Source organism: Salminus brasiliensis, chromosome 9, assembly GCF_030463535.1.
Source record: "Salminus brasiliensis chromosome 9, fSalBra1.hap2, whole genome shotgun sequence".
NCBI classification, from domain to species: domain Eukaryota; kingdom Metazoa; phylum Chordata; class Actinopteri; order Characiformes; family Bryconidae; genus Salminus; species Salminus brasiliensis.
This window is the reverse complement of record NC_132886.1, coordinates 16,634,134-16,661,626: the sequence shown is the minus strand read 5'-3', so window position 1 is coordinate 16,661,626 and position 27,493 is coordinate 16,634,134. Positions and strand designations below refer to the sequence as shown.

General features: G+C 39.4%; 1 protein-coding gene across 2 annotated transcripts in view; it reads right to left on the bottom strand.

Annotated features, from left to right (window-relative positions):
• The window catches only part of arap2 (ArfGAP with RhoGAP domain, ankyrin repeat and PH domain 2), a 132,598-nt gene that overhangs the window by 11,799 nt on the left and 93,306 nt on the right, over positions 1-27,493 (bottom strand). For both annotated transcript variants that reach the window (XM_072687599.1, XM_072687600.1), the window contains exons 16-26: positions 22,789-22,933; positions 21,626-21,728; positions 19,911-20,112; positions 14,396-14,459; positions 14,112-14,275; positions 10,161-10,373; positions 9,343-9,448; positions 8,508-8,655; positions 7,315-7,383; positions 3,612-3,686; positions 3,213-3,330 (exon numbers count right to left, since the gene is read on the bottom strand). In XM_072687599.1, the coding sequence (XP_072543700.1) occupies positions 3,213-3,330; positions 3,612-3,686; positions 7,315-7,383; positions 8,508-8,655; positions 9,343-9,448; positions 10,161-10,373; positions 14,112-14,275; positions 14,396-14,459; positions 19,911-20,112; positions 21,626-21,728; positions 22,789-22,933 (1,407 nt within the window). The remainder of the gene's footprint in view (positions 1-3,212; positions 3,331-3,611; positions 3,687-7,314; positions 7,384-8,507; positions 8,656-9,342; positions 9,449-10,160; positions 10,374-14,111; positions 14,276-14,395; positions 14,460-19,910; positions 20,113-21,625; positions 21,729-22,788; positions 22,934-27,493) is intronic.

The window sequence follows — 27,493 nt, the reverse complement described above, 5'->3', positions numbered from 1 at the left end:
GAAAAAAAAAAAAACAAAAACACACACACACGTCACTGTGAGAGACTGAGGACCTGATATACTTGGCCTTGGAGTTTCGGATGCAATTCAGACACATTCTGCCTGTGTGTCATGTATGAAACTGAAAAACAAGTCTAAACATGCTGTTTATGGGCTGTGTGTATGGAAAAAACATCATGCATATGCATTTGAGAGAGGATTGCACAAAACATTCAAGGGTCTGCCAAAAATACGCCTCGGCATATCAGCTGATTTTGCAGCTCATAAAATATTCTGCTCGATTTACCAATGTCTGTGGCTAACTGTGTGTAAGTTTACTTCTACCTTGTAAAACAAAAGAGGATCTCCAGATTCCAGACCATTTTCAGAGTTAGAACCATATAAAATAAAAAGAATTGGAAGCTTCAGTGTGAACATTAAATCAAAATCAACCAAGACACTGAAGGTACAACATGCGCTCTAATTTTAAAGTTAACAATGTAACTCAGACACACAATTTTACAAGTCTTTTCATTTCTTTAAAAGACGCATGTGAGAGATACTTAACATACACATAGCCACATTTGTTTGGCCTTTATTTTGACTGGTAAACGTCATTCAACACAAGAAGTGCATCAGCTTATGGCAGGTTTATACAACAGAATTCTAGCTCCGGTTTAGAGTTGCAGGCTGTTTTTTGAGATCGTTGACAAAAGCCTCAGATCTGAGGCAAATTGGCGTTCACCCAGCGCTAGCTAGGTCGCTACATGTAAACTGCTGAAAGACGTGCATCAACAACTCGTCGACTGACCATCGATGCCTCGCAAGCCCCCGACAGGTCCATTTATTTGTCGGGGGCTTGCGAGGCATTGATGGTCAGTCGACGAGTTGTTGATGCACGTCTTTCAGCAGTTTCAGCAGTATCTAGCTACAGTCAGTGAGGCCGCAAGACATGGGGTGAGAAGAAAGCTGGGCGTGGAGCTTATTGATTTTCTCATCCATATTCTTTTCTTTTTCTTCTGTGTGTTTTTGCTGCAAACCAACTTAACTTCTATCAGTAGTTTCTTATAGACATTTATTTTTTTTTTTGAAGAGAGGGACGAAGTGTGTTTTGGAGAGCAGACAGACTCGAAACGCTTTTTGTAATTCGTGTCCCTGGTCGCTGATCAGTCACATAGAATGCAAACAACAACCATCAAAAGATTCCATGTTGTGTAGGGTACAACGAGCTGGTAACTCAGAAAGTTGTGTAGTGTGTACATGGCATTAGCTGTGTGCTCAAAATGAAACTACACAGTTGGAAACGGCAATGACAAGTTTGCTAATATTAGCTTGATTACCCAGCAAGAAAAATACCCTAGACCTTTTATTAATATAGTATGACATTTCACACACATGCAAAACATAATCTGACTTTAATAACATGCTCTAAATTTTAGAGTTTTTGGATAAGAACTGAGTTGTGTGCTGTAATCAGTAATTAGAATGGGACCAACCTCGCAACAGTAGCACAAAAGGTCAGAGCATGGACAAGCCAATTTCATCTGTAGAGCTGAGAAACTCATTTGCCTTTTTTTTTTTCTTACTGTGAGGCTGAATAAAGCAGACAGTCACAGAGGATTTAAAACGCTGGAATACTTGCTTGATTTGTGTTTGCGTATTTGGGTGCGTCTCTGTCTGTATGGAAGTATTTGTGTCCAAGGCAGGCGGGAGATTGCTAGTGGGTGGCATCTTTAACAATTTAACTCCAATCTTCCACAAAATTAATCTCCTCAACTGTGGCAATTCTTACATCAGTTAACTCCAACCCTAAAATGTCATCAGCAAATTCCATCATTACAAAAAAAAAAAAAAAAAAAAAAAAAAAAATCTATTACAAATTAAATGCTGTTTTTTTTTGGCCTCCATGTGCACATAATTACATAGTGCAAATTTGCAATTATCCTCAGCCAATCTGAGCCTGATTAGAAAACACACTCAAGTGCAAAATAGATCTATTATCCAGTCCTAATTTGCAAAAGGGGGTAACGCAGAGCACACTATTGGCAAGCCTCATGCCTGCACTCCCTCTGTTCCCCCCCAGCTTCAATCCCATCACACTCATTTAATAGTTTTTCATAACCAGGAGGAAATGATTCTAATAAACAGGCTGAGCACTCATGTATGTAACATGGCCATTTTAATGTAGCACCACAGCTGCTAGAGATATCAAGGCATTGCCAAATGATTATTCAGAGTTGAAAAGGTTATAACCAATGCTATTGACTTTTAAGTGGTATGACATTCATGAAGAAGCTCAATTCCTACAGGGCTGCGTACCATACTGACCTGCTTCTCTTTAAGGCTAGAGCACACTGACCCAACATTACCTAGAATTAAAATCGACCAGCAAAATTAATCCCTGTGAACAAAGAGAGGAACGTTCTAGAAGAGAGTGAATAAGGAGAGGGTGCTTAATAGGGCAGCCTTTCTACCCCACCTTAAAATTCCGATGCAACTTATGCCCTTTTGGGTTCTTGGGCACAGTTTGCTGTGGCACGGCCAAGGATCAAATTCGTAATCTACCAATAAGAGGGCCAATATTAAAGACAGTTGCACAGGTCTGGAAACCTGCCATATTGAATTGCAGATGTTTGCTGGAGAAGGGCTCTGGTTCTGGCTTTACACGGTGAAACTTTCATGCAACTTTCAGCATCCTTCAACTCAGAAAGTCAGACTCAATAGCTACCACTATTTTAACAATAATTAACTTTATTATAGCTTAAAGTAAATAGCTTTAAATTTAGTCAGTTACCAGAATCATAAAAATAAACAAGAGTTTCTTAAAGGCTGCTTGTGCCACCATTGGTGTTGAAAGAGACTCAATATTTGATCCTCAGTGATGCCTCAGCCATCCGTGGTTAAAAGTTTATAGAGTGTAAGACCTATCCGTTTCCTCAATCTCAGAGTTACGCTAGACAGACAGTTTGCGTTTTCCTGCTGAAGGGTATTCAGCTGTTTAAGGAGTAGATTAGAGGGAGAAACACACATGTACACACATAAAATGCAAATATATCATACTGGTTAACTAGTTGTGTAATCGAATGTGTTGCATTCCGTTTTGATTGGTCTTAAATTGGTGAATGTGACTGTCAAGTTGCAAAAAAATGATGTTGCATTCTATTAAGATCATGCAAACACATGTTTAGATAAAATGTGTTCGTCTGTGTGTCTAAAAAGAAAATGTTGCATACCCAAGTCTCCATTCTCAATGACCTCAAACGTTGTCCAGAAGTCCTGCAAGCCTTGCTCTATGCCCTTCAAGTCTACAGTGCTATCAGCCAGCTCATCAGAACTCATGGTGGGAGAGATCTAACACAAAGAGCATAATAGTCATCATTCTGAAACAAAAGTTAGAAAATTTCGTTCAGAATTTACACACACACACACACACACACACACACACACACACACACACACACTTTGATGGCTTTCACACCTGTGTAAGTGCATTACCTGCAGCTTTCCTCTACTGCTGATAAAACACAATTACTCACACAATTAAATGAGACACTTCTTTGATTAACTCCTCTTTGATTTGGTCGGTGGCAGTTATCGCCCCGGGTTTAACCAACACACACACACACACCTACCTTGATTAAACAGCAGTTTTCTGGCTCCTTCTTTTCCAAATAGACCTCAAAGATCAAGTCACCAGCTGGAGAGAACTGTAAAGAAACACAATACGCATTAAAATCCAACATGCATCCTCAAACACTCACGTCTATAAAATAAGAATACAGCAGGTTAACTTTAACATAGTGCACAATTTCTAACAGGATGTATGATGGGAACAGAATCAACAGAATATCACTGCAGGAAAAACAAAAAATGGCTGCAATTAGATTAGAATTAAAATATATATTTGCAATTAAATATATTTAACCCCCACTGCAACCTACACTTATTAGCAACAGTTACAAACTTTCAGCTGTTTGCAATAACCAAACACAACAATCAAACACTAACAATTTAAATAGCTCAACATAACTAATATAAGTGTTTTGCACAGTCTTCAACCCCCTAAAGAGAATCGATGAGGTGGCAAATCGAGGGCCTCATTAGTTGCATCAGGTGTGCTCAAGATAACAAACACCAAATATCTGGACTGGCTAGGGGACCAGAAAGTTCAGAGAAGAGATCACTGCCTTGCACAACCACAAGGTTTCCTTTTGTATATTAAGGGCACACACTAAGCACTGATCGACAAGAAAAGTTGACTCCAATCTGCTCAAAACCATGAAAATAAAATAATTCACACACAAGTTACAGAAGAAGCCCTGGAAAATGCTCAAGTGGTTGTCACAGTCGCCTGACTTGAACCCCATCGAAAATTTGGCAAACCCAAGTATATTAGCGAACTGAAGTGTCAGGAGCACTCACAGAAGTATAGATATGCTTTGCGTCTGCAGCAGGTTGTAACAGCAAAAAAGGTTAAGCACTAAGTACTGAAGACAATTTTCATAAAAGGGTTGAATAATTCTGACTGCAGTAGTCATTTAAAGTGATACTTTGTGTTAAGTTTGGAGAAATCACTTGTTATATTAGTGGTGTTGAGCTATTGAATTTGTTCTTGTTTGACTGGTTTATTGCCACGTCTTCACCTACAGCCTTACCAACCGCAAGTCTATTTAAACCACTGCTGCTTAACGTAAGGAAGGGAGAGAAGGGAGGTAAGAGAAGGATAAAAGGAGACAAATCTAAATAAAGAACATTGCATAATAATAATAATAATAATAATACAGAAAGAACAAAAAAAGAGATAGCAAGACAGCAAGAAAGAAAGACAAAGAAAGTCAGAAGAAGGAAAGCAAGAAAAACAGGGCTTTAAAATAAATAAATTAATTAATTAATAAATGGGAAATGCACAACAAAATAGAAGGGGGGGGGGATAAAGGTGGTAACCCTAAAGAAAACAAAGAGAAAGAAAGGAAGAATAAAAGAATAGAACAAATGAAAAAGAAAATGCTGCACATTTACTGAAGAACTCATACAACTGTACTGTGGTAATTGTGAAGCTAACAAAGAGTAATCAAGGCTCCATTCAGCTCATACTGGTGTATGCGTGTGTCTAAATGATGTACAGCTGGAGTCACACACATCATTCAGCAGTAGGACATTACAGCAAGCACAGGTTTGGCACACTGAGCCCTCATTCTTTTCTAAACACCAACCACAGAAAAAAAAAGCAAGGATATAACCAGTCCTAAAATAAAACACACACACACACAAATAAAGCAATGGGAAGTATAGCACACACATGCACTCAAACATCACATGTACAAATACTCTGTAAACACACTTAGCGCAGCATTTTTGAAACACTCAATAAGTGTTTTAAAGAAGTACCAGACTCCTTCTCTTAGCGCCACCCGCTTGCCCCCTCCACTAAACACTCCGCTGCCCATCCTAAGCATTTTCCCTCTTTTCATTTGTCTTAGTGGATTTCCAATTTTCCCCATGACTTGAGGGGACAGTAATAGAACTGACCCTTTAAAGAGCTGACCTTCTATTCTGCATGGCTACACACAACCTAAAATCTCCCATCTCCACTTCTACCAAAAAAAAGAAAAAAAAAAAGAAAAAGAAAGAAAGAAAAAAAAAATATATAAACAAACATCTTTTTTGGAGTTGTATGGCAGCACATGAGGGAAGATTCATTTGTTTTCAGGTTATCTGAGCAACTTTTTTTGTGTTGCTATCAACCAAGCATAAATTGGGGAGACAGGAAGGTTAGCGAGAGCCAGGAGATTCCTCTCTGGCCCACATGAGTCCAAAGCAACAACAAGACAGAACTAAATAACACTCAGACCCGCAGGAGCAGAACATACATACACAGGGGAGTAACGATACACACACTTCAACAATATTTTTATGGGTTTAAAAATCACAAACAGTCATGACTCACTTTTGTGGAAAAGAAATAAAAAGACAAAGGATGAAATGAAAATAAATAGAAGTAAAGAAAGAAAAAAGAAAAAAAGAAGGAAATAAAAAATAGGTAAAGAAGGAAATATAGAATTAAAAAAGGCAGAAAGGAAAAGACAAGACAAAAAGAAAGAAAAAGGAACAGTTGAAGGGAAAGGATCGAAGGAATGTAGGGAAGCAAGGAGGAAAGGAAAAAGAACAAAAAAAGTAAAGAATGAAGAAAAGTAAAGAAAAAAAGAAAGAAAAATGTAATGAAAAGAAAGAAAGAAGAAAAGTAAAGAAAAAAAGAAATAAAGAAAAAACTGCAGGAAAAAATGGTAACATTTTTATATTTATATATTTTTAAAATACATTTTAAAAAAGTAAAGAAAGAAAAAAAAAAAAAGTAAAGAAGTTTTGTCTAATATTAAGACTAATATATGTAAATTAAACTTATTTACCTTAACTTTATTTACTAGTTTTTCCATTACATGCAAATAGAGGAAAAATGAAAACGGTGAATTTTTCCAGAAGATTACACTGCAAGTGCGCAGTGATAAGTCATCAATAATGCCACAAAAGAACCAGTGTCCATGTTTCCACAATTAGAAAGAGACTGGACAGAAATGGCATTCATGGGACAGTTGAACAACAAAAATCACTGCCACCCATAAGAAATAAAGAATATCACTCAGTGGGTTAATGAGACAAAAATGTTACGACAGGCGCCCTGTTAGATCTAGCATACAGCTAAACTAGCAATGCTTAAACGTGCTCACCACCAGAACATCCTCAGATCCTGTGAGATCCTGAGTTGGTTTGTGCAGCAACACAACAATCCGACGCAAACCCACAAAAGGAAGTACATGTTTACCTCTACATGATTTAAAAAATGAAAAACAAACAAACAAAAAAACACAGCCATGGCAGGGACTAATCTCCAGTTATTGGACATATTGCAGTTGTAGCTGCCAATGGTGGGGCTATTTTTGACTTGGGAAATATAGTATGTATTGTGTGTGATACAAAACCTTTATTATGAGTGTTCAAACATGGAAGAAATCTGGAGGATAGTAGTTGGTGATACAGTAAAAATATTAGGACAGTTAAATTTAAAATTTTTGAAAAATGTGACATTTTTATGATGCACAATAATTATAAAAATATAATTTGATATGTTGTAAAAAGTTGCAGCAGATTCTTAAATACTGCCTTTCAAATACCATTCCATTCTTAGTACAATACTTTTTTAATACAAAATTTGCTGCACTTAATCCAACTAAACAGGGCCAATTACATATTTTTATTTTAATGATGTTTCAGCTGAACAAACACACTCACACAAACACACACACACACTTAACAATGAGGTTAAAAGGGGTGACGTACCGTAGTGTCCTTCCACCTTGTGATAAAGCGGTTTTCTCTCTCCATTTGCCGGACCTGCTCTTCGTTGACCTAGTTTAATGAGCACAGATAAACAGGAGCTAAAAGACAGCGCCACTCACAAAGGGAAGGTTTTTGTACGTAATGTACTGTGATTCAAGAATTAAGAATAAACTGTATGCTTTACTTTGCATTGTCACCTCCAACAGTGCTTTTGCATTTCAATAATGTCTTATTGTAGGATAAACCAGGGATGTTTCAGACCCCCCCCCCCTAAAAATGTCACAAGGAGTAGTTTTACCCCAAACCACTTTCATTCTCATTATTATCTACAGTCAGTCTTATGTTCAGTTTGAGTCTTATTTTCCACACTAAAGCTCACCTCCCATACTGATAGACTGCATACAGAATGTGTGAGATCTGCCAAGAGGGAATTAGCACTGCAGACTACTTCAAATCAGGTTTTATAGGTACAAGTCAATGCTCAACAGCTAAGCCAACACCATCTCTACTGACTGCACTACGACTGCAGTGTTTCAGTGTTATATCGATATTCACCCCCCCTCCTTTTCATAACACACTGGAGCAGGAAGGGTCTGATAGATTGTGCACAAGTATCCTATATAAAGAGAATAATTCATGCTAGAAAGGGAACTCTTAGGAACTCCGACAAAGCACATATTAGAACGCTCTAAAAGATGATCCTCCAAACTTGGCTCTTGTAAGACGGATGATTTGTAATTCTGCATGAGTAAAAGCAATTGCAAAGTCAGTTCTGCTGCTATCTTGCTTTAGGCCATCCATTGCTTACTGAGGCAAAGGGCTGCTTGTTCCTGCCTTTTCCACCAAAGGAACTTGATGCAGCGAGCAGGGGATGTTTTACAATGACGCTCTGTTTTTGAAAGCGGCTAGTTTCATCTTTCAATATTTACTGTCAAGCACACACACACACACACACACACACACACACACACACACACACACACACACACACACACACACACAAAATATACACACACGTTCTAAATATGCTGACCGTCCTCAAGGTAAGAATCCTTACATTACATGACTGCTACACACTGTGTGTGTGTGTGTGTGTGTGTGTGTGTGTGTGTGTGTGTGTGTGTGTGTGTATATATATATATACATATACACGAGGTGAATATTGTGAGGAGATGAGGTGAGGGGAAACTAACAGAGAAAAGCTGGATGTAGTTGCTGATGAGGTCTTCCACCACAAGTGTCTCAGGAAGTGTGTGTCCCTCTGTCTGGAAGAGACAGGATGAGAACACACACGCCAGACTCTGAGCCTTCATCTGGTTAATGTGAGAACAGCTCTGGATCCTGTGAAGCACACATAAGCCCACACAAACATACACGTATGGAATACATTCGGTATTATGAAGAGGTTTTGATAGGAAAAGCTAACTGTCAGATAATTTGAATATGTACATATATTCAGAATAAACAAACAAGTAAAAAAAATTAACACATGCAAAATTTCACACAATTTCAAGGATTGCACTGAAATATCCCCCCACCCCCCCATGCGTAAATATGGTGGTGCGTACATGCACGCGCGCACACACTCAGAAATACAATTACACACCCTAGCAACACTAAACAGCCAGGCACAAATACTGAAATGTTTCAGTTTGTAAAGAAAACAAAACAATAAGTGTGCATCATCATTGGGGAAACGTTAGGCCACCATCCAAATCTGCCAACAGGGCCAATTAAGCTTTCTCCAAACAATTAGAGTGAAATCCGGAATATTTCACGCAATCTGACAAGCCCACTGAGGGTTTATGGGAAAGCATATTTACTGAGCGCCTGCAAAGCAGACTTCAAAGCTCCTAACATGCAGGAAAAGTGTGGAGTGTAGGTGTATACTGCCAAGAGTTGCTGGTGAGTCAGGAATTTTGTTCAAAAGAGCTCATTACAAACCGGGGGAGGAAGTTTTGTACTCAGTGTGAGTTTTTAGTGTGTATGTGCTTGTGTGTGTGTGTGTGTGTGTGTGTGTGTGTGTACCTGTAGAGATGCTGCAGTAGTGCAGCCAGAGTGGCTCGGTTGATCTTGGGTAAGCTCTGAATATAGGTGGAGTACTTCTCAATTCTGTCCTTTTCATTCTCTTCATCTGAAAACAGTAAACCAAATCCATCATGCCTTAAAAGAAACCTCACTGATTTATTGCTGAGAAACATAAACAAATGGGTGAACTGGTCATATAAATCAAATCAACATACAATACACTTGAATTTCAGAGGTGCTGAACTTGTCTCCTAGTGTTAGCTGTAATGTACAGTCAAGGTGGAAGATTTTCAGCAAATATGCTATTTTATGTTACTGACAAAAACAGGTTATTTAGAGGTTACGTATCTGTACACACCCTTAGCCTAATACTTGGTTGATGTACCTTTGAGGACAGTTTCAACTATTTTCAGCTACATCAACAGTCACTGGGCTCTCTGGTACCTGTAAAGCTACAGCATTTTTTAAAAACTTTCTCCAGATCTATGTTTTGACACAGTTCTGTTTCTGATGTCTGCAGATAATTTTTTTGACACTATGGTTTGGAGTTGTAGGCAGGTGTTGGCAATCAGCTGAATGAACCACAGGTGGACTTTAATTATGTTGTAGAAACATCTCAAGCAGTATCTGTGGAAACCACATGCATCTCAGCTTACTTTTGGGTGTCAAATCAAAACTTGTGTACAAAAGATTTTACATTTAGATTTATTGTAGATCTATTGTAGAATAAATCTGTAACATTATAAAATGAAAAATGTGAAGGGATGTGCAGACTTTCTGGCTTGACTGTATCTACAGTATAGTAGTCCAGTACTAACCCAGGACAGAAATCCAGTAAGGGTAGAGCTCTTTGGCCAACAGGGCATCCTCACACTGAGACAGGAAGGTTTTGAGCGTATCTGTGACGTCCTCTAAGCGATGGTCCTGAATCCGTAGCTTGACATTCCGGGCATCTCGGGTAAAGTCTTCCAGCAGCTGGGTCGCACGCTTGGGGTCCCCATTCTTCTGATAGATACCCTGATGGCACAAACCTGAAGACAAAAGTCAAAGGCCAAAGTCAGGCCTGACAAAAAGAAAGAACAACCACAAATGTAGAGCTAGGCGATATGGAAAATTGTTGCAATCCAAATACTCTCCCATACGGAGTACCGTGATTTTTACTCAAACTATGCTGCACACCATTCAATTAAATAAGACTTATTACACTCTTTCTAATGAAACATGCAGTTAATCAGTGCTCTTTAAGCACTGACGATATTCACAATACACTGATAAAAGCACATTGTGTACTACAATAACAGAATTTATCTTGATACGATAAAATATTGTCATAATGCTCAGCTCTACACAAATGTTCATTAAACAAATAATCTAGAGGACATATGAATGTTCAATCTATTGAGCTTTCAATTTATAAAATTAAAATGATGAGTCTTAGTCTTTGTATGCCAAATATAATGTTTTTTTGTGAATAATTGATGTCCTGCTTGGTAGCAAAGGTTGTACATCATCCAAAAACACGCATCCACAGATCCTTGCCAAACAGACAAAACAAACAGTGATCTTTGGAATGCCAAGTTGAGTGTGAAATTGGCCCATTCCATTTTGAAAAAAGAGGAAAACAGTACGGCATATGCTACATACCAGCAGTAGCAGACAAAAGGTCAATGATTTGGATTTTCAAGTTGATCTACAACATTCACTGATAATTTCTCTTCTACCAGTTCACTTTTTTTGTAAGGCAATGCAAGTTCATTGATCCTGCATTGTTCACACACAGGCAAATGATAGTGCTTCTTATACATAATAAAAGAATAATAAAAGAAAAATAAATGATAAAGGGAGATAAAAAGTCACACACACACACACACACACACACACACACACACACACACACACACACACACACACACACACACACACACACACACACACACACACACAGCAGATAAAGCACAGGAAAAAATCTGATTGTAAAAACTGCTACATTCGGGGCACATCGGATATCTTTTCTAGCAGTTGGTTGCAGCTGTAGCGTAAATGCAAAATGCTGCTTTACCAGGTTTAGTTTGGACTCTGTGTTAACAGATCCTACTTGTGTTATGTTCTTTAATCATATCAGCAATGTATTCTGAGCCTACATCATTTAGTGATTTATAGACTAGTAGCAGCACTTTAAAGTCTATTCTGCAGCTCCCAGGAAGCCAGTGTAAAGATGTGGAGTAAAGTGGAGTAACGTGTTCTGTTCTCCTAATTCAGGATGAAAGTTGGGTTGCAGCGTTCTGAATAAGTTGGAGCAGTTTAATGCTCTTTTTGGGAAGTCCAGTTAAAAGGCCATTACAATAGTCACCCCCGCTGGAGATAAAAGCATGAATGAAATTCACTTGAACTTGTTTGGACTCTGGGAAGTTTTGATTCTGGCTTTATTTATACAATGACAAAAGGCTATTCTGGTGAATGCTTTGACATGGTTTGTGAAGATACCATCCAAGTCCATGAGGATGCCAGGATTACTGACCTGGATTTTAGAGATTTGGATTAAATTTTTTTTCTTTTTTGTTGCCAAAGAAAATAATCTCTGTCCTTCTTTGGTAGAAGATGTATTTTTACATTCTATTAACTGACAGTTAGTCTATTGGGCTGGACTCATCTGGTGAGAGCGCCTGTGTATCACTATAGGAATCAATGTTGCTGGTCTGAAGGATTTGGTCCAAGAGAGGCATACACACATTAAACAAAAGAGGTCTGAAAACCAATCCTTGAGGAATTACACATCTAATAACCATCCCACTAGACTAACGGTCAACAGTAACAAAGTAACTTCGGCCAACTAGAAATGACCAGTCCCAGTCATTTTCCTGTGATGCTGGGATTAGAAACTAGGCTGAAATGTGTCCATTTAAAATACAAACTTTCCCAATGATCTTAGCTGTAAAAGCTGATTTCAGACCATTCTGCAGTTGTTTAATACAAAGGCTGTCTTCTGGAAGAGTGGTTTCATGGGAGCTGTTTTTGGGAAATGAAAAATGTCTGATAGAAGTTAACCAATAACTTCACTTATTTTTTTAGCAGCTAAAGTGAGATTGATTATATGGGCACACTAAGGGGCAAGGGACTGGTATGCAGTTGTCTTTTTAAAAAGTGACTTAATGACAGTTGTTTTTAGTGTTTTGGGGAAGATGTCTGAAAGATGTGGGATATTAACTATTTAAAGGCAGATCAGCCACTACAGAGTTAAAGATGGTGATTAAACAGCACATATTGAGACAGCCTGCTGATTTAAGATGCTGATGTTTCCTTCAGAGTTTCACTGTTAATTATACTAAATTATGACATGGTAGCCAGGTTATTTCTAGATGACGTAGTTTCATTACGTGGCTGCGTGTTAGTCTAAGATTTGTATCACAGAAAAAGCTAATTTAAATTCATTACAATTATCTGTGGAAAGTTCTGGGGCTATTTGTTTTGGAGGGTTTGTCAGCCTGTCAATAATGACAAACCGAGTGAGAGTACTGTTTATCTTCCTGTGTTTTTAGATGCCACAGAGAATTTGAGGTTAAGTTTATATTGGGCTTTCCTGCACTCTCTTTTCATTGCTTTTAAAGCTATGGTGTTTATCCACAGTGCTTTCTGTTTGCCTACAGTTTTCTTCACTTTTACTGGGGTAACAACATCCATGACAGATTCACATTATTCAGTAGTACACTCACAGAGTTTTCTCTTATAGTTGGTGAAATTGCTACAGCCTCCATACCTTTTTTGACAGAGCCTATTTGAATACCTGGGGAAATCAGTATGTGAACAAACAGAAATTATCAGAATTATTGAATAGTTCATGCTCAGTGCAGCTCCGATATGAACACTATATGACCAGTTTTATGACCAGCAAATGTCCTTTGTCATTTGTCCGGTTCCATCACTTTATTGGCTCAGGTGAAGTTGATTATATGAACACTCAGAGGGGCAAGGGATCAAGTAAACACTACAGCAGCAGACCTTTTCCAGAAATCATTGTGATCTAATGACCTTTTAGAGCTGTTTATAAGCCATAGCTGCAAACAACTTTAAAAACCCTTAATATTTAATAACCATAACAAATCGCTTTGCTAAGCTCCTCCAGCTGTAATGTAAATGCTTATACCACTTTATTCCTTTACCCTGCTTGCTTGCTAGTTAGCAAGCTGAAGACTACACAACTAAAATGAAAATAATAAGCTGTGGTTCAAAACTGTGGTGTATCATCTTTATTAGAAGACAAAGCTATTACAGTTTTTTTGTACATTATGTTCAAAACATTTTTTACAAGCCTAGCTAACATAGCTTGTAAAAAAAGTTTGCCCCTCCTCCTCTTCTGCTGCGAATGATCACTTCTGTACCACATATATGAAGCACTTGAGAGGAGTGAATCAAGAGATTCAAAGCGAGAAAGTTAAAACCAGTATTGAAACCAGGACCAAGTCAGCCACAATTTCTTTTCTGAAGATCATGAGCTGTTCTTTAGCTGGTCTGTGTTTTTTTTGTTCTTTTCCATTTTCCAGCTAACAGGCAGGCACCATGCTGAGCGATCAGGGAGGTGGGATGCAAGGCAAATATGATCCCTTAGACCCTGGGCCATAGGTTTAGCCAGGCAAATTTGTACAATAAATAAAGGCATATGTGAAAAAGTCTTAATGCTAAAGTTTTACTTGTGGTACCAGTGTTTACTTCACACTATATATTTAAACAAACAAACAAACAAACAAACAAAAACACAACTGAACATAACTTACCATATTGCGTGACAAAAGCAATGCAGCTGTCGACAATAATGGGGACATCATTTTTGCTCAGTTGCTGGTTGCTTAGCGCCCTGCCATCCCTTCCAGCAGCTAACTGGATAGCGGAGTGCCACAAAGCAAAGTCCTGTTTAGTGACACCGTGAATGTAGATGGTTCTGCCCCACAGACACAAACACACACAAAGGCATGGTGATTCATGAATCGCATTACCACTGCAAAGTGACTAAGAATTCAAGTTCTAAAATTACAGCACTTACTCAAAAGAAGAGATTTACCTGCCACTTTCGACCATGAGCAGTACCTGGACCCTCTCCTCTCCTTCCACATGTGTGGAGACAGCTGTGAACACAGGAGAGAAGACTTTTATTGGTGCAAAAACACAGTTTTGAGAAAGGGTTTCTCTTTTAGTCCTTGAATTAGGATTAGTAAAATTATAATATCATTGCAATTCACTTTCCATAGTTACCAGTGTCCCACAAATTTTAAGATCCTTTTACTAATCTGCAACCTTGCTCTACTGTACATTAGCAATCTAATTAGAAGGTGTGTTTGCTCAAGGGCAGCTAGTACCGTACAGCCAACAGGAATGAGTGAAATAGCTATCCATCTTTAAAGTGGAAAGACAGTCCTTTCCCATTACAACCTAGCTCTGAAAGTCCACTCCAAATGACTGATGATCTTTGCATATTTTCAAGAAGGCTTATGACCTGTGTTTGACCTTATTATTGAGCTTATTATGAAAGACATGTGCAACAAAAAAGAGAAAGAGAGCAAGAAACTCAAAAGCACTACCTGAAGAAAATAAAAGGTGAAAAGTTGTGGTATTCTTTTTGTCTTGTTGGGAGACACGGTGCATATTGTTACTGTTTTGTGTTCGGCTCAGAGTTAAACTGGTTTGGAGCAATCGGGGCAGAAAGCTTGGTGTCGCTGGTCATTATTTCTCGCAGCATGTACAGGAGGAGGCTGTCTAATGCTGTCTGGCCATTCTCATCAAACAAACACAAACACCCCACGATGCCCTGGCCTATTTACTGAACAACCCATTCTAACACCTGAGTGCACACCTTATGACAGTTTAAATCTCTTCATCTTTTGGTTTCCTGCTCCTCTCATTCGAAATATCCCTTCCTAACACATGCAACCTCTCCCTCTCCCCATCCCTCTCCTCAACCTTACCACACCCCAAAGTCTGCATGATGCTAGGGATACATCCAATACCAGTTTTACTTCCAAAACAAATCTCTTTCTTTTTCCACAGAAAGCTAAATCACAATTGCAACCACCTCCAAAAAAAAAAAGAAAAAAAAAGAAAAAAAAAAAAAAAGCAATATAAAAAAAAGCGACAAAAACAGCAAAACCTAGGAGGTGCTAAAACAAGGCACATTAATTAACTCTGGCAAGCCTTCAAGGGCAGTCTATTTTGTCACCAATTTTTATTGAGTGCCAGCTTAAAAAAAATAAATAAATCAGAGACGACAAGCTTTATTAAGTGCTGTTATCTGAAAAAGGAAAAACACTCGCTATCGCCGTTTTAATATCATTCTCTTCATCCTGCCCTACACCCCTGTAATTTTACAGTGTTTTATGTTTGTGATAAAAACAAACAAACAAACAAAAAGCTAAGCCAAATGTTCTTGTTGCGCAGTAATTAGCATTCTGAGTCCAGGTTTAAACAGCTTCATGGACATGCAAAACGCAATACACCTGTGGGTCTGTTAGGGGGCAGCAGCTAATTCTCAAAAGCCAGCTCTGTTAACCCCAGTCCCACACAGTTGCTAATACTGTTCCTTTTACAGAACATGAAGGAGTGTTTGCTATCTGGGATGGAGCAAACAATCCCTGAATTAGCTTTGAATACATATTTATGGTCATAATTAGCCAGGGACTGTAGCTTTAAGCATGCATTCCAAAGACACCACAATATTTATATAGACCCTTCTCCTAATACATTTAAAGGGATCCCATTTGCCTTAAGACATAGCACCAGCTTTTTGTCCATGACAGCTTTTTGGCAGTATTTACATTAAACAAAAACTTAATTAACTGCAATGTATGATATATATGTTGTTAGCAGGGTGAGAGGTTCAAATGCAAAAACCCGACCAGTCAAAAAAGTTACGTCAAGTACTAGGGCTTTTTTTTTTTTTTTTTAAGATTAGTGCACCAAAAAGCTCCACTAACTCTAAATAACAGCCTCAGCACCTTTTAGTTTAGAGCTTTAATCAGACTTTTGCTATCTCAACTGCCACAGAAGAAAAGCTGAGCCACTAGCGGCCACCTGAGCTCCTCAGCAGGGGTGCAGAGTATTAGGCTGGCCACTCAAATACAGGCTGTCTTGAGGGAGAAAGACAGTACAAGGACAGTGGGCTACTGTACTTCCCTCCTCACCCAATATAATCCAATTATTTCTCCTTGTATTCAAGTACAGCCATGTTCAAACACTCCTCAATATATATATATATATATATATATATATATATATATATATATATATATATATATATATATATGCACAGTCATGGTCATGCACAAACCTTGCATCTCCAAAATGTGAACTTCACAAGAAAAGAAAAAACGTGGACACTTCCAATGAAAGTAAATGGTTTCTACAAGTTTTCTATTGATTTATTAAATATGATATTATATGACGATTTAAAGAACAACTGCCAGATTCAAATGACAGCAATGCAATTAGAAGTTTACCAACAAGAACTGGTAAAATGAGGGATGCATCAGCAATGCAAATTCTGTTAAAACTGTGAAATCTGCTAGCGATATTCACAGATCAGCCATAACATTAGCACATTAGCAACGTTAGACAGGTGAAGTGAAAAACAGTCATCATCTTTGCCTACAACAGCAGAGTCAATAGGTGGGTATATTAGGAAGCAAGAGAACAGTCAGTTCTTGAAGGTCATGGGTTAAATGTGAGTCACTTGGACAAGAGCCAAATAGTGAAGGCTAAAAATTGGGTCAGTACCCAGTTGTCAGTACAGTGGTCCAAGAAAGGGTCACACAGGGTCACCGGGTTCATGGAGGCCCCACCTCACAACTTACAGGACTAAAAGGATTTGACGCTAATGTCTTGGTGCCGGATACCACAGGACACCTTCAGAGGCCTTGTGGAGTTCATGCTATGAATAGTCAGATTTGCTGTGGTGGCACAAAGAGGACCTATCAAGATCACAAAGATGACATTAATGTTATGGCTGACTGGTGTAATGCATAATAGATAGTAATGCATTGTTTTATACAGTTATGTTACTACTAAGTTATTTAACAATAATCCATCATTAATTAATGATTTAAATTATGTGGTTACTGTTATGTGCAGACCTTACACTCTTGAGTGGGATGTGGTTACAACCTTGGAGATAACGGCCAGAGCTCACACTGAGAGGGGAGAGCTAGATCAACCATGCAGACAAAAATATCTAGACGCCTCAGGTTCGAAAGCAGGTGATCTTTTGGTTTTTATGGTTTTGCTAGAAAGATGGACAAGTGTTGCTTTGTGTTCTTTTTCCCCTGCTCCTACATCTGATCACCAGGGTCTGAATCAAACTGTTGTTAAAATCATAATTTTCACTTCTTCTGCACCGTCTGGGTTAGCTCTTCACAGGCCTGCACAATCATGGCTTGTTCTTTTTTGGGTGTTTAAACTTGCCATATTAAAGTCATATTAAAGAGCGCTTGAAAAACACTAGCTGTTTTTTGTGGCTTTTAATTCTCTCTGGTTATCTTTTTTGTGTTGCAATCTCAGCTTTATTGAGCTGCTGTGGGTTGTAACTTTTACTGCGGTTTGACCATGGGTAAAAAGTGTTTGGGACAGAGTGAGGCGGAACTTTACAAAACTGCTACAAAATGCAATAGGATTAAAAATAAATAAATAAAATACAGCAACATCTCGATTAAACCATCAAGACTTTCACTGCCATTTTATACATAAGGCTACTTAAAAAAAAACTTTATGTATGTATGTAAATTGTGATTTCCAATTTTTCAAAGCCTGCTTAATGCTGGCGTCACATGAAAAGTCTGTGCTAAAGAGATGAATGCATCACTGCTGTGTAGTTTGCAGAGACACGCAGAGTCGAGGTCAGCTGTGAAGCTGTTGGCTTGTCTGCTTTCTAATCCAATGTCACAGACTTCAGCCCTCTGGGGTCCTCTGTTCCGGCCCCACAGAGATCTGAGACCCCAATGGAGATGCTTGGTTAATGTGACACACTTCATTTCAAGGCTTCGTGATTTAAACCAAGCGACACCCTCGTAATCCCGCCACGGGTGCATGAGCTTTATGGATTTGACCCACAGTTAGGCCTTAAACGGATTATATACAGAGGGGGAAAAAAATTATATATACTATCGATTTTCTAGCCTCCTATTCTAGTGCAATTGATTGAAAGTGTTGCAGATCTAGTCTTCAGCTGCCAAACGCATGTGAAGTATAAAACCCGCCCAAATGTCGCCGCTATTGGCACCGGTGGCTTCGCTTCGAGACGCTCAGGGAAGTGTGACTAGACGAGGAGACGTTTCAGAGACGTGGGAATGGAGTCAAAGTGGCTCACAAGAGGAATGCCAATGAGGAAAGCACTTGCAATAGACTGACAAGAGCGCACAGGAGAATGCCTTGAGTGCCTAGCTTCAGTGGCATGCTTTAGAAAATTGGCTCTTGACAACATGATTATGAGAATCAGTGTATATCAAGTTATTCCTTGGATACCCACTCCCCAAAAATCATCAGCAGAGTCTGCTGTAAGAATTGCAAATATACACTTAAACCCCAATTTTTATTTATTTTTTTAACCCTTACAAGTCTGGGTTATCGGCAGCAATAACAAAAAGCATGGCGCAATTCAATCTGAATTATTTCTCACTCGTCTTTCATTATAACAAGCGCCAAAGTTCTCTCAGTGTTTTCTTTTTCAGTAAATATTTGAACGAAAAGTTATGCAAAAGTCACACACAGTGAACTGTATGTAAATGTATTTCACTGTGTAATTAAATCTGTAATGAAATTTGAATAGGACACAGCATATATTAAAGAAAATTCAAAAGTACTAACGTTTTGGGACTGATCTTGAAACAAACCCATTACTGGAGGGGTCATACTTTCTGGCAAAGTTAACTTCTTGAAACTCCAGAGCCAAACAAATACACCTCCACCCTCCCTCCCAAATGTGTTCTACCTGTCTAGGCCAGAGGGGTCTACTGCTGGTGTTAAATTAGATGCTTGCTTGTTGCACTTTGTTAGCTTCAGATGTGCTATGCAAAATAATTACCTGTCTTGCAGATAAACAGCAAGGTCTGTCACTTCCCATGCACTTCAACTCCCTTCTCTTTCCTGTTGTATGTTCACTTTCTTTGAGGTGAGCCACTATCTATTATTGGTTTGTCTGGCACTGTATGCAATCATATGTAGTGCTAGAACTGTCAGTATAGGTGTAATTGTCAGAAGAAAAACGTATCTAAACTCTGCTTTGCTCATGTTAAAACCATCAATGCGATCTGTTACTACGACCTCTGGCTTTGACACATGACTGACCGGCAGGTAGATGTACCTCCTTATCCCGACTGGTTGACTAGAAAGAAAATATATAGTCCTGGCTAGTTGTTTATTGAATTTATTTACAGTTGATGACTGACTGATTACTCTTTTCACCAGTTCAACAAGAGGGCAGATTCTTATTTCAAATGTATACTGTATAAACATTTGTGAGAGGAATGTAAGGAGCACTTCATTGACCTTCTCTTAATCTTTAATTTTTTATTTGGGTGCATGAGTGTACTTACTGAGTTCCTGCAGTCGTTTAAGCTGTACAAGCCCCTCCTCGGACGTGTGTTTGTCTTGCGGACAAAAGAACAGTTCGCAGCCGACCAAACAAAACCAACCCGTTCGCCAGTGATAAAGGTCATGACCCTCTTTGTAGTACAAACGACCAACTAGCTCACAGTCCTTCTTCAGTAAAGGCTCCACCCTCATGGGTACAAAGCACTATAGAGAGACAGAGTGGGGAGGGATAGTGAGATAGGCAATGTTATGACAGATATATGGATATAATGCATTGATTTAAAGGAAAAAAAAAAAAGAAGAAGAAAAAAGACTTTAACCTGACACAACGAAGGGTATTAACAGTGTGCTGAAGGGTGTAAGTGGGCCAGGTGGGGTACATGTGTAAAGGGTACACACAGTCATTGGACATTCAATTATAAGCAATGTGGGGAACACTGTCTGTACATGTGTGAGAGGGTGTAGTGTGGGAAAAGGCTGTGATCTGTCCAAAGTTAAACTCATTGAGGAAAGCTTGCCTTGCTTCACTGGATTACTGCCTGACTTTTGAACCAAGACTGTATACAATCTAACAAATATCAGACAGGAGAGGCAATAATGTGATGAGAGCACTCTGTGACCTTGTCCTAGACTACAGACACATCAAAAACGTGTCTGTGAAAATGAAAACAACAAGAAATGTGATTTTTAAGAAAACAATAATGGTGAGGAGAGCAAAAGAAAGTGGGGAGGGAAGGAGAGAAGAGTGGAGAGGGTACGAAAGTGGAGATGGGAGGATAGAGAAGAGGCGTGAGGAGGGGAGAGGCGAGACGAGGGGAGAGAAGGGGAGGGGGAAGGAGACAGGAGAGGAAAGAGGGTAGAGGGGATGGGAGTGGATAGGGGAGAGGAGAGCAGACCTATCTCTTCCAAGAGTACTTGGGCAAAGTGTAGTGTCCTGTATTGTGGTCTCCATCCTGACTTTTGTATTTAGTAGTATGTTAGCTTAGAGGTATCTTTTGGATCCTAGATGATACAAACTAGCTATGGGTATTTTCTGAGTAAACAGTGAAGCACTGTTGTAAGTCGCTCTGGATAAGATCGTCTGCTAAATGCCTTAAATGTAAATGTAAGGGGAGGAGGGGGGGGCAAAGTGTGGAGGAGGAGTGTGGAGAAAGTCAGGTAGAAGAGAGGGGTGGAGTGAAGGGCAAGGGTTGGTGTGGCGCAATAGATAACACTATTACCTGCTAGTGAGCTAATACACCATGTGGGAGACTGGGGTTCGATTCCCGGTCTGGGTGACTGTGCTGCGCTACATCAATAAGAGTCCTTGGGCAAGATTTCTAACACTGCATTGGCCCTCCTCTGTAATACGAGTAACACCTTGTAAGTCACTCTGGATAAGAGCGTCAGCTAAATGCCATAAATGTTAATGTAAATGAGAGGGTTGGGAGCAACGGAAGGGGAGGGGAGATGGGAGGAGATTGCAAAGAGGAGGTGAGATTAGTGTGAGGAGGAAGGGAGAAGGATGAAGAGAGAAAAGGGGAGGAGAGCCTGTCTGAGAGGGGTGTGGAGAGAAGAGGGGGAAAAGGGACAAAAGAAAACGGAGTGAAAAAGAGAAAAAAAAGGAGAGAATAAAACAAGTATACATGTTGAAGGAGCGTTAAAATAAATGTTATATTACTAAACATATAGGAGTGTACTAAAGTACAGATATTATAGCGGTGAGTGTGTGTGTCACCTTAGCGAGGGCTTGGGCCCAGTCTCTTTGTGTGTCCGAAGTCTCTGCTCCAAACACGAGCACTTTCTCAGACTGCAGGTAGATCTCAAAGGTGAACACTGCCCTGAGGGAAGAAAACAAATTAAAGAATTAACACACACACACACACACACACACACACACACACACACACACACACACACACAAAAGGAAAGAGGATAGCTATTAATCTCTGTTTGTCTGTTGCTCTTACCACAGGTGACTACAAGAACACTAGAGAAAGCAGTGAGAGGTGAAAGGTTAGTCTCTTAATGGCTGCTGCAGCAGTGGCCTGTGCTCCATGCTGTTGTGGGGTAGGGGATATTTTTACTGTGCTGCTCTTGCTGAAAGCGAGTTGTGTAGGTGTGTTAAGAAAGGCACTAGATGAAATGTTTTTGCAACCTCTGACCCTCTGCAAGGTGGTCAAATATCATATACTGATGATATGAAATAAGGCGAGAGAGAGAGAGCGTGCGAGAGAGCGCAAGAAGTGAGAGAAGGTAGTAAGACAAAGAGCAGAGAAGAGAGAATGCTGTGATAAACTGCAGATGCAGCATGAAGATGTCTGATGAAATGAAAACAACTTCATGTGATTTTTGAAGAAAAAAGACAAAGGAAGAGACAAAACGAGACAAGACGAGACAAAATAAGCAGACACAAGAATATAAGAGACAAAAGCAAGAAGAGACCAGACAACAAGAGACACTAAGAGAAGAGACAAGGAAGAAAATAGAGGAGATTATACTAAAAGAGACCAGACAAGAAGAGGCAAGAAGATTAGACATGAGAAGACAGGACAAGAGGAGACTAGATTAGAAAAGGCTGGGAAAAGAAGAGACATGACAAAAAGAGACCACTTAGAAAAGGAGACAAGACTAGGAGAGATGAGAAGAGAAGAGACAAAACGAGAATAGACAAGAGAAAAGGAGACAAGATCAGAGGAAAGACATGAAAAGACAAGACGAGAAGAGAAAGCATGGGAAGACAAAAGATTAGAAGAGACAAGACGAGACAGAACGAGACAAGAACTGACATTTAGAGATTTAGAGATGACAAGAAAATACTAGACTATACGAAGGACAAGAGGCAAAAGGGAAAACAATCTAACATAGGACGTCTCTGTATGAGGAGTGGAGAGGACGTACCCTGTTCCAGTCATGGTCTCGGTGTTGTTTATGGCCAAGGTGACCACTTCTTTTATGTCCACTCTCCCAATGGCTGTTGCACTTCTCTCACCATCATAGTAACTGAGGTAGCCACCCTCGAGTGTACACCATCGCCGAACCGTGTCTGAAACACACAGTGATACAGTAGCTTTGTGTTAAAATAGGCATAAAGAACCTTTTGAAGAGGCAGTATGAAAACCTTCAGTATGCTGAGAACAATATACTTGACTGTATGTCTAACAAGCAGTCACGTTCACCGCAGCTTCTCTTGGCCTCAGATTGCAACGACATGCACACTGACATCTGATAATTCCTCTTCTCTCCTCTTATCTCACACACAGACAGACGGACAGACAGAAATACAGACAGACACTCATTCATAATGAATATGCTGATCCACTCCTAAATGCAGTTTAACAGCACAGACTTAACAGCAGGGAGGTTCAGCCCCCTGTGAAGGTAAGGGGGGGCATTTTTTTTATAGCTTGAAGGGTTTGTTAAAAGCTCATCAGCTATTTTTCCCCCCCAAAAGGCTCCAACTTCCGGAGTCCCTCCATCAATGTTTCAGTAAAATTTTAAAGGGCCCTTTGCTAACTGTGTGGTTTTGGGTGGAGCTAACCTGCTGTGATATCACAAAAACAGTCCAACGAGCCCTTCTTTTCAGTTTAGTTGCAGAAGGTAATAATACATGTTTAAACTTAGCAACGTTTACAAAACTACATCAAATGTCTTCATGCCTTTAAGAAATTCAGTTTTCCATGGTAAATATTCCAATATTAACACTCAGTATGCCACACCTACATTAGTGCCTCAGAGTCCCCGTTCTAATACTGGTGAATGATACAGATCATGACCAATGACCAATCTGAGCCACCGGTGTCAAATATAAACCTGACTTACCAGTGGTTTGAGGAGTGGTGCAGCACAGCAGTACAACATAAACCAGAAGCATACACAATATTACATACTTAAAGCAGAACAGGCACATGCTTTCTTCACATGGCACATTTCTAAATCTGTTCTGATGAAAGCTGGCCAGTCATGTGTTATAGTCATGTGAAAAATAAATAACGCATTTAAACATACTGATATTTGATCATCATTTCCAACAATACAGAGAGACAGAGGTAAAATAATGAGTAAAACTGAAAAGTCCTTTTTATAGTCTATAAAAACTACTTTTTTTATTTACTACTTCATGTCTAAAATTGGAATCAGGTGCACATGCACATTAGCTACAGATGATTAGAACATGGCTAGAGCGGATTTTGGGGGAGCCTGTCTTAGTCAAACCTCAGGAGTTTAGTTTGGTTTGCTCTTATTAGTTGAAGTGAAAGGTATCATTACGGCAAGATCCCCCCCAAAAAAAAGATGCATATGAGGGAAGGGATTGTACAAGATCAGGATCCACTGTTTGCAAAATAATTTCCAAGTGATGACAAGTGAAATCAACTGACATCATGGCCAGGCCAGAGAACAGGAATTGGCATCATTTTACTGATGTTTTTTATGTAAATTTTTCATTGTTTTTGCAAATGCGATTACGCCACATTCCTCTACAGATAATGTTTAAAAAAAGATCAATTATTAAAATGTAAAAGATTTCTAATAAAGAACTAAGTATGTAATGGTGTGTGCTGTTTCCCACATGATCATATAACTTAATTTCCACATTAAAATACAGACTGGCGATAAAACAAAAGAATAAACTTGAACCATTGAGTGGAGAAAGCAGCTGTTCTGCTTGACCTCAGAATGGCATGGAACACTGGTTCCAGACTCGCACTCGCACAGCCTTACAACTTACTGATAGCTCAACCAGTTTCCATTGTGTTTTTTCTTGCATAATTACTGAATATAATAAAAGTTATACAGTGTATGAGGTTAATATCATGCTGCACTCTGGGACATTTATAAAAATGCTGAGCAGAAGCAGCCGACCTCGATTTTGGACGGCCAGAGAAGTATATCTAAGTGACTTTGAAAGATGGTTCAATATTGGGGCACGGATGGCAGGAGCTTCAGACACAATGACTGGTCAGTTGTTCAACATTTCTATTCTAATTGGAGTGACACTACCTCAGCCACATGCTAAATGGTATGATGAGAATGAGAATTATGTAAAAATCACATGATATAGCTTCTGTAGTGACCAGATCTCTACCCAATTGAACACTTGGGGGAGATTTTGAACCAATATGCTGGACAGTGCTCTCCACACATTGTCATTAGATGAAGGAATATCTTTTGGAAGAAAGGTTTTCACCTCTCTAGTACAGCTCTTAGTCCAATAAAGACTTGTAGAACATACATTTTGTGGAACATTAAATCTGTTTTGATGGCTCGAGGAGGTGCAGCACCTCACTAACTCACTGTATCTTGGATCTTCCACTAAAATACCACCAATCTGTAGCTTCACACTGCAGACATTTACATAGCTTTGTTATCTTCTGAAAACACATCTCACTACTGCAGGTTTTGTCAGAGCACAAAATTTGCCAATATTTTGTGCTACGTATGCCTAAGCCAATACCCTACGGATCTGTTTTGGTACCGCTCCAGACGTCACTAATATTTCCTTGTAGTGTTTAAAATACTATTCTACTATTTTCACAGTTGTGATTTCTCCAAACATCTCTTAGACTTCTTATAGTGGCTGGGTCCCTGAAAGTAAACCCTAATCAAACAGTCAACATCTACCACACTACACTACAGAGCTAATAAAGTAAAGTAATGGAAGAGCCCTCAATGCGGCACTGGGAATTTCTCCAAGAGCAAATGGCAACGCAGGCTAATGAAAATGCTACGTTCAACAATTACGTCTTAAAAAATGCTGGCAAAAAGTTCTAGCAGACCCAGGACATTCATTAACTACAGAGCCAGTGTCACAGATTACCAGGTGCAGGGAATGAGTGTGATGAGGGGAAAAAGATTTCGCTGATGGCATTTGGTAAGTGCCATACCTGTCGCAATTAAAGGCAGCAACATGAACATGCATATCTGTGCTCTTCTGAACAAACACACAGACTCATTTGTTTCAGACACACACACACACACACACACACACACACACACACACACACACACACACACAGAAGGGACAGATGGTATTTACTATCAACAAGCGCTTCATGTGGCTGTCTCACTGTATCTCTCTGTGCTTTAGTTCAATCATCTGCTGGTATTTATTTCATCACCACCTCCTAGCCCCTATCTGTCTGCATCGCTCGCACCCAAAATGGCACAAAAAACCCAGTCCAAAACAAAACAATGGCTGCATTCTTGACAGAAGCTCGCTTTCTGCTGCTGTCTGAACTAGACTATACACATAAAATGTGGAAAAATGGAATAAAGCACCAACAGAGATGAAGCACGGGGTGTGACAGAAGGTTAGTTTACTGTTCTTTGTTATTTTAAGACGGTATAAGTATGAGCTGAATTTTACCTTACACAAGCCAGTGTGGATTGTGGATTACACCAATTACGTAACTGGGTAAATATGACGGCCCAAAAAGATCTTTTCTTTGACTAGTTTTCTTAGGTGTAAGGTCCCCAGGTTTTAACTACCTGACCTGGCTCATGCGGTGTTTCCCAATTACCCAATGAATTAAATGATGCATGTAAAAGGTTAGAAAGCTAAAGCTTGCAGAGCTGCACTGGGATAAGAAGAACCACTGATGTTAGTCTTGATTCATGGATGCACTTGCTCAAACTGAAATGTACTTTCACTGAAATTAATTAATTTCTGACCAAAAAAATGATGCAACTGCTATACAATCTGCATGATTTATCCTTTAAACCGCAGGCTTATAATTCAGTTATTAATCTTAACACCATAGGTGCTGTAAAATTAATCACTATTGGTAAATTAGAGAGTGATTAAAGGAAAGAGAATGACAGCTGAAGACAGACAGATAGAAGAGAGACAGAGAGACAGAGAGAGAGAGATACATGCAGACAGAAGGACGGAAACAGACCGATGGAGAAAGACAGGCAGACAGAGACAGATCATAGACAGACAGACACGAGTAGAGTGTCAGATAGACGGCTGGAGACGGACGGATGGATAGAGACAGATATGCTAATTGGCGGAGAAAGACAGATGGAGATAGACAGAGGGATGGTAACAAAGAGCCAGATAGACGAAGACAGACAGACCAAGAGAAAAAGACAGACAGACAGACGGACAGACAGACAGACAGACAGACATGTGAATGGAGACAGACAGACTGACACAGTTGGACAGAGACATGGACAAAAACATGCATTTGAAAATAATAATAATAATAATTAAAAAAACATTGTCAAACAGACAGACAGACAGACTGACAGAGGCCAAAAGACACACAGAGACAGACGGATAGACCAGTAGTATGCGCCAAAGAACTTTCAGAACATTCCAGCAAGGCTTGTACAACAAATACACTGGAATAGTCTACAGCTCACATTAGGGATGTCAGACTCCTGTTCTGAAGGGCTAGAGCACTGCAGAGTTTAGAGTTCTACCTCAATTAATATCCTCAATTCAGATCATCAGCTAATTACAAAGGCCTTCATGAGCTGGACACACATCCGGTGTGTCAATCACAGCACTATGAAATACTGCTGTCTAGATCCTGGAATTTTGCAGAGGGCCATCATCTTGAATCAAACACTAACGCTTTGACTTAATAAGGGTACCCCC